This window comes from Tigriopus californicus, chromosome 3, assembly GCF_007210705.1.
Source record: "Tigriopus californicus strain San Diego chromosome 3, Tcal_SD_v2.1, whole genome shotgun sequence".
In the NCBI taxonomy this organism is placed as follows: domain Eukaryota; kingdom Metazoa; phylum Arthropoda; class Copepoda; order Harpacticoida; family Harpacticidae; genus Tigriopus; species Tigriopus californicus.
In genome coordinates, this window is record NC_081442.1 from 14,659,240 (window position 1) to 14,671,145 (window position 11,906).

Consider the following 11,906-nt stretch of genomic DNA (forward strand, 5'->3'; position numbering starts at 1 on the left):
TGTCCAGGATTTCGAGTTGTCGGGTGTTGTCGGCCGTTTTCCTTGTCAGGATGTCAAGCCCATGGGTTAGATAAACTTCTTGCCGTTGAATTCCGTCTATCCGCGTGGATAAGTAGCGAGAGTAGACCAAATTGCTTAACGTGGATCCAATAGCTACCAATCCGGCCATTAGTAGCGCTGATCGTCTTCCTCGGAACTGGGGTGGTTGTGGCTGCCCGCTGATCTCCATCAGTGAGATTAGGTCATGCAGCTTATGGTCAGTGGTTTGAATTTGGTCATGGATGAGGCGTAATTGCGTTAGCAGGTATCGTTGCTCGGGGGTTGAATGGTCCTTGCTGGTCACTACCCACACCTCCTGTAACAAGCTGTTCAGTTGTGTAAGGTTTCTTTGTTGAGCCATGATGGGTTCCAGGTCGATATGTCCTAAAAGCACATAGGACGTTACATCAGTGGCAATGTTGCCACTTCATTGGAATATGGTGGGTGATGCATGTAGGGCTAAGAAGAGGCATTGGAGTCGAATCACTAGAGTGGTCGGTGTCATGTTGTTTCGGGTTGTGCTGAAGGAGGCTTGGGGTTTGTTCTTCTATATGTTGGTTGATCCAAACCCACCGGAGCCTCTCGTTGTGGCTGGCAATGACTGTGTTTCGACGATTTGGGGTAGACAGACGTACTCCAGAATCAGTTGCGCAATTCGGTCTCCTGGTCTGATGCACAGTTTGGCTTGGCTCGGGTTGTACAGCAAGACCTGGAGTTCTCCGCGGTAGTCGGGGTCGATTACACCAGCCAGCACTGAAATTCCACTTTTCAAGGCTAGTGAGCTCCTGGGTGCGATCCTCCCATAAGTTCCGTGTGGTCAGGCCACAGCGATGCCCGTCCTCATCTTGTCCCATTGGCCTGGTGGCAAGTCCATGTGTTGGACGGCGAACAAGTCCATGTCTGCAGCCTCTGGGCTCTGGAAGCTGGGTAGTTTGGCTTGAGGGTGCACTCTATGCACCAATAGCGTTGGTTTTGTCATATTCTGGGAGATGGTGAGGTTGTCATTACTCAGCTTAGTTAATACTGATTGGGTGTTGTCGGATCCATGCTGAACTGGTTCCGAGAGGGAGTGTCTATTAGTTTTAGCTATGTAGTTGACGGGATGGTGAGGCGCGTTGACTGACGACTCATCGGCTTCTGGAGTGAGTTCTCGGAGTCGTCCTCGCTTTTCCATCGGTGTGTGCGATTGGGAGGCAGTCGTTGACGGCGTACTGCTGTGTCGTAGTCGTTTGAGCCCACGCTCGTGCATCTCTTCGTCTGGGATGCCTGTTGGTTGACTCGCCTTGCTCTAATTGTCTTCTTCGTCGGTCCAATCATTGTCCACACGAATGCTCATTTCATCTTCCTCAGATGACTCCTCCCCAATGTCCGATTGGTCAGACCGGTTTGATTCGGTCATTGGCTTGTTGGGACTTGATGCATCTCGTTGCTGATCGTCGTTGGTCTGTACTCCACTTTCGGTGACTGGCACTTGCTTCACTTCTTTGATGATCACCTGACTCGGGAAAGTCCAGTCGTCGGCACGCACGGCGTCGCTTTTGGCCTGGATCACGGGTTGCCAGGCTTGGGTGACTTTGAAGCGTTTGGCTATGGGCCATGCGAGGGGGGCAGGTAGCTTGGTTAGGTCCCACGGGTGTGCTTTGGTAAGCCGATCACGGCTTACTATCACTTTTTCCACTGTGGTCTTCCCTTGCTTGCTGAGGATTCGCTTTGCCACTTCCACCTGTCTATCATTGATGATACGATCCACCTTGTACGGACCTTCTTGGTAGATGGCTGTCTTCCGAGAAAGGCCGCTTTCGCTCAGGTCCATAGGAGAATGTTTGAACACAAAATCCCCCACTTGGATGACCACCTTCTTAATTTTCTGGTCGTAACGTTCTTTGTTCTTAAGATGGCTTTCCAGTTGTTTGAGGCGGATGTTCTCAAGGGTTTTTCGGAGTCTCTCCAGATCTTGCTCGACTAGAGAATCTGGTCGTTGCGGAAGGGCTACCAATACGTCAGCAGGTATCACCGGGTCCGCCCCGTAGGTGAGAAAGTGCGGTGACGTGTCGAGGTTGGCCATAGGAGCTAGTCGGATCGATGCCAATGCAGCTGGGACAAATCTATGCCATTGCGTGGGGTGAGCATTCTCGTTCTCCATGGAGCACCTGATAACATTCTCCAACGTTCGATGAAGTCTCTCCACCGGGTTGGTTTTGGGTTCGTAAGCTTGGGTTTTGGCGGTAAATACACCCAGTCGCTTCGCAGCATGTTGAAATAGCGTCGAAGTGAACTGACGTCCTTGGTCGGAAACGATTGTCATCCCTACTCCATATCTGGGGAAGAATTCGTTTGTGAGGACTCGTATGATGTTTTCGGCAGTGGCGTCGGTGATTGCCCAAGCTTCAGTATACTTGGTGACAGCGTCTTGGAGGGTGAGCAGGTATTTCTTGGTCCCAGGGCCCCTGGTGTTGGGCCATGGACCAACTAGGTCGCAGTAGAACTTGGCAAAGCGGGTATGTTCCTTGGTGCTTGTTTGTCCCAATGGTACTTGCTTGGTGGCTTTGCGCTCTTTGGCTTGGCGGCAAGCTGTACAACCATCAACGGCATAGCTGATATGTTTATGCATGTTGGGCCAATAGAACCGTCTTCTGGCTTGGAGGTAAGTTCTACATCTCCCCAAATGTCCAGCTAGGGGGTGTTGATGTAGACATCGGATGACTTCTGCTATTAGGGCTGCTGGAACACATAATTGTAGTCGTCGATCGTCACCTGTGCCTTCCTCCAGGAACAATGTTCCGTCAGACGTTAAACGGAGCTTTGGGTAGAGTGTCGCGTATCTTCTCAGCTGAGGGTCGGTGATATCAGACAGGTCGGGCAACTTCTTCTTCTGTACCCAATCCTTGGCTGTGTGTAAGGCTGGGTCTCGGGCTTGTTCATCTGGCATCCGGTACGACTTATGGAGTTGGTCCTGGGTCGCCTGGCTGGCTGAGGCATCTTCTGGCCCAACTGGGAAGTCGTTGGCCTGGTCTTGTAACATCATGTCACGGGTTATTTCGGCTTGCTGGGGTAATTGGTGACATTGACAGGCATGGTCATCTCCTGGTTCGGAAAAGGTCGGGCTAGATGATCTAGCAGAATCAAAATTAGGGGGTGCTCTGCTTGGGGATTCTTCGTTCTCTTCAAGATCTTTGTCATCCTCCCCAACAGCCCCTCCTTCGAATTGAGCTCGTCCCTGAGCTCGGGTAAGTGCGGCGCACCATGATTTGGCCATTTGCCCAATAGCACCTGATTTTGGGGTTCTTGGCCGCCTGGTGTCCGTGGAACGTGAGACCCCGATCAACAACCCACGAGATGCCTTGGAAAGGGGAGAGAACGTCAATGCCTAATTTGCTGACCATGTCCAAGTAAGCTTATTCGGGCCCTCTTCTGCAAATCGAAAAAATATGCAAAAACAGAAAAGACATTGTCACTTCATCTAACTTAACACCGTCGCATTGTTGCTATTGTTACAATGTTTATTAGTAGTAATGCTGAGGGGGATTATATAAAATGATATAAGCCCTGGGGCTCAGATGCTTATTCCTTTTTACAATGCATGTTTGCCGCTCTTGGTCCTAAAAAAGACATTTTAAGAATCAGAAGGTCAGGCATGATAATCTAACAAAGTGTGCAAGTTGGTTTTTTTTCAAGTCCTGCCAGGTTCAGTTTTTTCCATGCACTTTCATAAAAAAAAAATTACATTTTATCTGATTCTGGCATCTGCTATCGATAGATTTAAATCATATATTTGTTCTGTTTTAGTCCTGCCTTACCCAACTTCAAAAACCTCCCAACGGACGTTCAAGAAGTAGGCGTGATGGCTAACGACGGGGAACCGTTATTGACTTTTTACAAAGCGGGTTATCCAGCCGAGGAGTGAAAGACATGCAGAGAATGGTCTTCTTTCGTCATCGGGGTTTATTATTCATCTCAAATAAAACGTTAAACAAGTATTATCTGAGCAGTTGGGCATGCGGGCTGTACCAATTTTATAGTCCTTTATCATCAAGTAATCATTTGAACTCTCTCGGAAAATTGTTTTTTTTTGGTTCATATTGTTTGAGAAATAGTTTCTAAAGAGAAACATTTTGCCAGGTTTCAAGCAAATTATTGTTTCAATCTGAAAGTAAAAGCCTTTTTCGAGGAACGTCAGTTAGCCCAGAATCACTCTTATTTTACTTAGGAAAACATACTCTGAGACACAAGACTTTACCTTGAAAGGTGGCGTTTGCAATATTTAGAATGTCCTAGAAATTCAATGTAGCTCACCTACTATCAACCACTTCTATAAAACTTAGTGGTTAAAACGTCGTCTCACTCAATCGTGGACAAGGAATGGGATGAAGAGTACATCGGTCAGGAACCGATTCAATCGCCTTGGCAGAATGTTTTGTATGTCCCGAAGTACGCCCCTGGGGTCCATTCATCAACCAATTGACAATGCATTTGGTGGATTCTGGAGTCATAGACCATTGTTCTGGTCGATACAGTGTCCTCAAACCCCAAAAAAGGATGTCTTTGAAGCAATTCGATTGGACAAGTTCTGGCGGCCTTCATTTGGTGGTGGGTGGAACAACTCTGGGGTCGTGGCATTTGCTTTGGAAAACTTTGGAGATTACTCAAAGACTGAAGTGGAAATGGAAACGACAATACCCTTATTGTGAACACTAACTAGTTCAAACAAATTTTGAGTAAATATTGAAAAATCCACGTTTTTACCTTTCGCAGACAATGCAGGCAAATATCTCCCAACCCACCTTTTGAATTTCCAAACAAGGCTTGCACAATATTTAGGCAGAAAGTAATGAAATTGACTCGATCCTATATGATTTCGTCTTGGGTTGTTCATATTTTCACCAATACGTTTTTAAAACGTGATAATTTTTTGTGAAAAAAAACCTGTTCTGCTTGAACTGATGAAAGAGAGCACAGGTTGATGCTAAGATGATCATAACTGGCGGATCTAAAACTATCATAATGCATCAATGCAAATTTCACGCCTTTCAAGTAAATAAACGATTACTGATGGGTTTGAGTCAAGTTTCCAAACCAGTGGGGCAAAACGCTGGATAAAAAGTGGCGACACCTCTTTTATTGATGTATTATAATCTAGAAATCTAACAATGCAAAAGCAAAGAACTTATGAATAGTAAACCTGAATCAAACTAATTGCGACTTACCCTTGATTTAATGCAGTAATCATTTCCAAACTTTTTCTGGTTTTGCAAAACATGTTATGCTAAAAGATCTGGCTCTGAAGTCAAATGATATTTTAATGAATGGCTACATTATTGTATTGTTATGCGTGTTATACATTGCTTTGCGGAAGTCTTGGACAGATGTGCTGATGTCAAACATGTGCAACTTGCTCAAGAACTATTCGGCAGTACAAAAAATAACTTATAAAATGAAAGAGGCCTCAGAGTTTTCTCTCATTGAATGCTGCTGTCATTCCCAGGAGCTCTGGTTGCCAAAGTTGGACCTTTTTCTGACCATTTTCACAACCAGTTCACGCTGAACTCTATAGATGTTTTAGAGCAGGCTCTCATGAATTGAAGGCCTCTACTTCGCCCCACCGTTCACTTTTAAATTAAGGAGGTCCATGAACATTTTGAACGGCTAGATTTTGCCCTTGTACACAAGGACATGGAGCACTTGTCCTGGCGATGGTGTCAGGCACGCTAACTTTTGCCTCAAGAAGCGCCTTTACTCTTTGCCTTCTTGCCTCCATATCTCCAAACTCATTTGGGCTTTCAACAAGATTTTAAAATTGGAATGCTCAGTTTTTATTGGTATGCATTCAGTCAATCAGGACGCACCGCGCGAACTCTACCTCCATTCTTGCAGTCTGAAAGTCACTCACAGCCTGTAACTCTTTCTGGCGCTAGAATAAGTTTCCAGATAAGTTAATCCTAATCACAATTGAAGTCAGCCATTTCCACTTTTCACTTTTATTCTGCTTGCGTAGCTCCTATCTAAACTCACGAACGAGTGCCAAAAAACTGGGAAAAACAAGACGAATTTCACGAAACTTTCACTGGAAACGTGACACTCGGCGACGAAAAGACAAAAAAGGAAGTAATCCGTTGCATTGATTATTTGTGGCAAACGGGGGACAACTCATATCTTCTTCAAGGAGAGCAAGCTTGTTTAGGTGTCGTCTAATGACTGAACCTGATGGAATGCGCAAGTCCACCATTCGAATCAAGTTATCTTTTCCATGATGTACCGTTTCCACTCTTGCAATTTCCAATCATTTTTTTGCCAAATTATCATCACGCAGAAGCACCACATCCCCTTTCTTCAGGGGGTCTTCTCGCATTTTCATCCACTTTTGGTAGGACTTAGCTTAGCATGTAATCGGTCCGCCACCTCTTCCAAAAGGAGTTTATCAAGGTTTTTCTTTGCCTCCATTTCTCCGAAAAGCGGGTCTCTTCCTCTCCAGCTCTTACTGTTGAGCCTTTGACTGTTGATCCCGAACAAATATGAGTGAACATTGGTTCTCCGATGAGCACATCCAGTACGAGTTCATCGGTTTGACGGTAAATTTCTGTGAATTTTAGGTCCCTCAAATGTTCGTAATCAAGTACATTAAAATTCCACGGTTTAACGGGTTGAGCAATGGCTGATATCGTTGTAGCATGATGGGGTCGGATATGAATGTCTTCATCCAACGATTGAATTGGAAGCTCACCCCCTTTTCTCGTGAACGTTTAGATTGGCCACCACCAGCCACACTCATCTGAAGGTATTGACGAGGTCCATCTAATCCCAACACTTCGCACATTGTCGCGTGATAAGGTTTGTTCTCGCAGCAGCATCCAAGAGAAATCGGACTTCATTCTGTCCTTGCTATACGGACTCTGAATGAAGCCGATACACGTACGCAAAATCCCCCTAACTTGTTTGCTCCCAACCTGCTTCGTGAGGAAACGATCGGAGTGGCGATCTCGTCTCCAATCTCGAGGGAGACGGAATGGCGTGTAATCCACCACTTCTTTGCTGGATATTCATTGAGGGGAAGAAGGAAAATGCGTCCACTTGCAATGTCTCAAAGGATTGGGCATCCATTCACGGTGCAATTTGGCCCCATACATATCTTTCGGTGTTCATAACTGAATGGCTCCAAGCAACGCGTACAAAGCTTGCGATTCTTGCGTATTTCTTCCACGTTCTCGCGTTTCATTTTCTGCATCAAAAAGCAACTGAGTGGTCGATGTCCGGGCTTATTGCAAAAAACGCAAGGTTCCCCCGAGTTGATAGAAAGTGCCGACCCTTTACCAAGTTTTGTCTTGGCTTAGTGTTGTCTCCACGCCAATGTTCTCCTCTGGAGCAAGTTTTACCTGTTTTAGGATAACGTCCAGAAAGACTTCCTTTGATATATCGGCTCCTATGGGAGGTTTGGATCATGTTTAGCTTGAACTACCCGTTGCCACGCTTGAAGTGTATGTTGATTGAGCTTCCTTTCACATAAGGCAATAAAAAAAGTCGTACTAAGATCCTCCGCGGTAAGTTGAAAGCTGTCAAAGCTTTGAAGGGTTTGATTCATGAAGGAAAATCCTTTTAGCAGAGACCCCTTGTTGTAATCTATGACTGGCATGTCAATAAGTCGATTTACTATTGTCTTGATCTGCAATGCTGGATCATCAAAGACTCGACGAATCTGGTGTGACTGCTTTCTCATAGTTGTTTTCAATTTCAGGGAGATATTCCACCAATTGTAGCGCTTGTCCCTTCAAAACCCGCTTCAACTCTTGAAGGAGTTCTATGGGCCCTTGCCGATTTCCTTCAATCTGGCGCTCCGCCCTCTCCCATTGAAGTCGGAAAGTAGTGAATCCAAGGACATCTTCTCCATCAAAGGCTCGAACTTCTTTTGTTACGTCGTATTGTATGCCAATGACGGCTGCCAGCTGAGGTTGATCCCCTCGAGCTACCTCCACTTTGAGAAGCATTATCACTAGTGGCCATGATTACTCAAACTGAACTTGTCAACTTCCCGACGCAGTTGTCTCAAAACTGTATATTGAGGATCAATAGACGCACTTTCTGGGTCTTCGCCTTCACCCTCAAAAGACGCCAAATATCTTGCAAAACAATCGTCCAGACTCTGATATTTCAACTCCAAATCACTCATTGTTTGAGTTAGGGTTCTAATGCGATGGATTCTGTCACTGGAGGTAGAACCGATTATATTCAGTTCCTCAATATCCTCGCGTAAAGCATTGGCAACACGGGGAATGCGGCTTTAAAACCCCTTCGTCTCTTGATAGCTTGTATCCGATTGTCTGGAACTGCCAGGCTTGACGGGGCGAGGCCCCTCGACGCGTGGGAACCACTTTGAGCTTTTGACATGATGCTCAACGAATTGTATCGGCCAATCAATCTAGTGGATCACTCAAGATAACACCTCCACATTACTTGATGTGAGACGATTCCCGATCGTTGTAGACAAGAGCTCCTTGTACTTCATTAAATGGACTGTATAAATTAGGTTGTACTGTGTCCGGTAAATCGGGGTCTTTGGTACACTTCCCCACCTCGGGTAAAAACCTCAAAGTCTGATATCCAAATCGACCCGCGGATCCTCAACCGGACCCTATGTTATGGCTAAGTTTTGCCGTGTCATTGGACAAAGATGATCGAAGGACCATGTAACTTTTTCTGGCGCTAGAATAAGTTTCCAGATAAGTAAATCCTAATCACAATTGAAGTCAGCCATTTCCACTTTTCACGTTTATTCTGCTTGCGTAGCTCCTATCTAAAACTCACGAACGAGTGCAAAAAACTGGAAAAAACAGACGAATTTCACGAAACTTCACTGGAAACGTGGACAACAGCGTTGAGAAAAGCGATTTATTCAATTGCGGGGGTATCCTTTGCGTGGAGTTTATACCCGTGAGGCCTGAAGAAAGTCGACAAGGTCAAGACACCTTGAATTAGTCTCTACCTTGAATGCGTTCACTATTTCATGCCGTCGAGTTTGAAGAGAACAGCGAGGGCTTGCCCGAGCTTCTCTTCACACGAGAGGGGATAATGAAATGGCGAACGAGTCCAAGGTGTAGACTGATCGACTTCTTGAGATTCGAACTTGAATGATCTGCATGCAAGACCCCACCGCAATTGAATACACAGTTTTCTTTTACAAGAACCAGTTTTCAAGGTATGATTTTCCCTCGAAACCACTCGAAGCCAAATTAGACGTTAAAGAATGTCTATGTTATTCACGAGTGGCTGGAAACTTAGATTCCGGCCACTCGTAATGGTGCGTCTACACGAGAAACATTCTGTCACAAAGTTTGCCTACCAATTTCGGAAAAGTTTGGTATTTGACAGACAATTCATCTCTGAGCCGTCTACACGTGTAACTACCGAATCAAAACGGTTTGACAAATATTTTGATTTAGATTTCTAATCAGATGAGCTTGCAAGTGGTCGTAGCATTTCCCAATGGGTCTTTCATTCAATATTTATGTTATGCACGGTTAACAAGATGATTAGTATAATGAACATAGGGAAAACTGAGGAATGAAATTTGAAAAAATACCGATGGGCACTATCATGATGAGAATGATTCGCTCTCCAAAAAGGTCCTCTATTTTGCCAATTTCAATCTGTGCGGACTTATGTTGGCTGAAAGCGATTACTACTTGAAGGCATGTTTGGCCCCTTTCTATGAACTATACCATAAGCCACCTGATGATGCACTTTTAATAACATTTTTGCTTTTCGAAAGGTTTTCGAAATTCATTTTGACTATAAATCATAAGCCGATTGTTTGGAAACGAAAACCCGACCAATTTTCCAACTCATAATCGTGAATAAATGGACAACAGTTCTCCAATACTATGAAACTATTCAATAGCAAAGCACGGGTCGAAATATGACAACGATATATTGCCCAAAGGTCATGTCAAAAACGTAAACACAAATATAGTAAGAGCATTAAACATGATAAAGCCAATTTGGATATTTATATACAATTAACATAACAGATGGCATTGACTAAAAAGAGTTCAGTTTTATAGAACAAATAAGTACCCGCCCACAAGAACAGACGGCATTTCACAAGGAAGGTGATGGTCATGGGCAGCTTTAAAGTAATGAGTCAGTGGGTAGGACTCGGTCCCTTGAGATCCGACTAATCTGGCTTTCATGCCTAAAATTGGCGGGCGGGAAATGGACGAAAGAGCAGCCAAAAGTGGCTGGCTGGTCTTGAAGGCTTGTGTGTCGGCCAAGGGCTGACTAATAATCGGCCAAGAACCTCCAGGTATGGCCCAATGATTCCGTTGTCTCTGATGATCTGATCCAACTCCAATCGGATCAGTCTTCTTTGGACGAGTTCAAGGAATCCATCCATCCATCCATCTAGTCTTGGGTTGGCTCGCTCAAGTCTTGCTTGATGTAAAAGAAGGGGCCGGGTCAGTGACCAGGCTGAGCCCGAGGACAGGCCCAGGGTGGGTGGGTTTACTGGGGTCGACACTTCCATTGTCTGGACGGGAGGAGATGAATCCGGATTCCGGAGATAGGTGTAGGAGATGGAAGTGTGACTACTGAATTAAGAGGGGATGGGATGACATCTGATGACTTTGAACATTGATTGACGCTTCCAGGCCCCTCCATACTCTAACTTGGGGTTATCCTGTGTCAAAATGAATCACAATTAATACAATTTTTTCTTTGTCATAAACCATCATGGATCAAATGAGTTAAGTTCTGCACTGGCTGAAAATTGACACCTTGGTTGGATGGCTGGGGAGGATGCTGTTGTCCATGAAATATTTGATCTTTGGCAAACAATCTTTAAACATGTTCAAATCGAGAAACGTTTGTGAAATGGCTCATTATTTGCCGAATTATTTGTCGTGTAGACGCACCATAATGGTGGCTTTTGGTTTCCTTTGCGTGCCGGACAGCGAACTTTATATCGCTGAAAACCGGCCCTTGTAAAACAAAGTATATCAAAAATTGTTAGCTTTTCTCTTTGCTTAATTGCTTAATCTCGAAAGAGCTCAAAATTTTAATCAACAATTAACCAATTGCTTCCGACCAGAAATGAAACTTCTTAGCCAATTGAGAACTTTGCCATGGATCCCAATGTCTTGGAGCCTGTTAACTAAAAGACCATGATCTACCTTGTCAAAGGCCTTGGCAAAGTCGAGATAAAGCACATCAACTGATTCATGACTCTCTAGTCCCTCAATAACCTGCTCTATATGTTCAATCAGTTGGTTAACCGTGCTAAAATGAGCTCGGAACCCGTGCTGGCTAGCAGGAAGGACTTAGTTAAATTCAAAAAATTCCACAGGTTTGAACTTCATGATCTTCTCAAACACCTTCGCAATATTTGAAGTGAGCGAAATCGGCCTATAGTTGCTGGGGAGCGGCTTATCACCCACTTTGGGACAACGTGAGCTAATTTTAGTCAAAATGGAAACTTGCCCTGATCCAAGATGCAACGCATCAAGTACGAGAAAACAGGAGCAAGAACCAGTGAGCATCTCATCAGAAACTGAGATGCCACACCATCAGGGCCAGGAGAGCTCGAGGGTGTCAGCTCCCTGATGTCCTCTAAAGCATCTTGATCTTTGACTATAAGATCATCATCATCAAACGCCCAACTTGACAAGCCTTGCCAATCTCAACAAACTCATCAATAGAGCAATGGGCTGTTGCTCCTAAACTCTTTGGAGTTGAAAACACACTAGAGAACTGATCTCCAAGTATGTTGGCCATAGACTCTACATTGTCTATGGCTTCCTCATTGACCTCAAAAGACCCTACAGGGTGTTTCATCTTTCTCTTAGAGTTTGCATAAGAGGAAAATGCCTTCGGATTCGACCTTA

At 44.7% G+C, this 11,906-nt stretch overlaps 1 protein-coding gene across 1 annotated transcript; it reads right to left on the bottom strand.

Moving 5' to 3' along the window:
• Positions 1-856: 856 nt before the first annotated feature.
• LOC131878581 (uncharacterized) lies at positions 857-1,288 on the bottom strand. Its single transcript, XM_059224606.1, has one exon. The coding sequence runs from the start codon at positions 1,286-1,288 to the stop codon at positions 857-859; it is 432 nt and encodes a 143-aa protein (XP_059080589.1).
• Positions 1,289-11,906: the final 10,618 nt, after the last annotated feature.

Excerpts from the sequence above, each read along its gene's own strand:
- LOC131878581 (XM_059224606.1), bottom strand. The coding sequence starts at position 1,288 with ATGCACGAGCGTGGGCTCAAACGACTACGACACAGCAGTACGCCGTCA.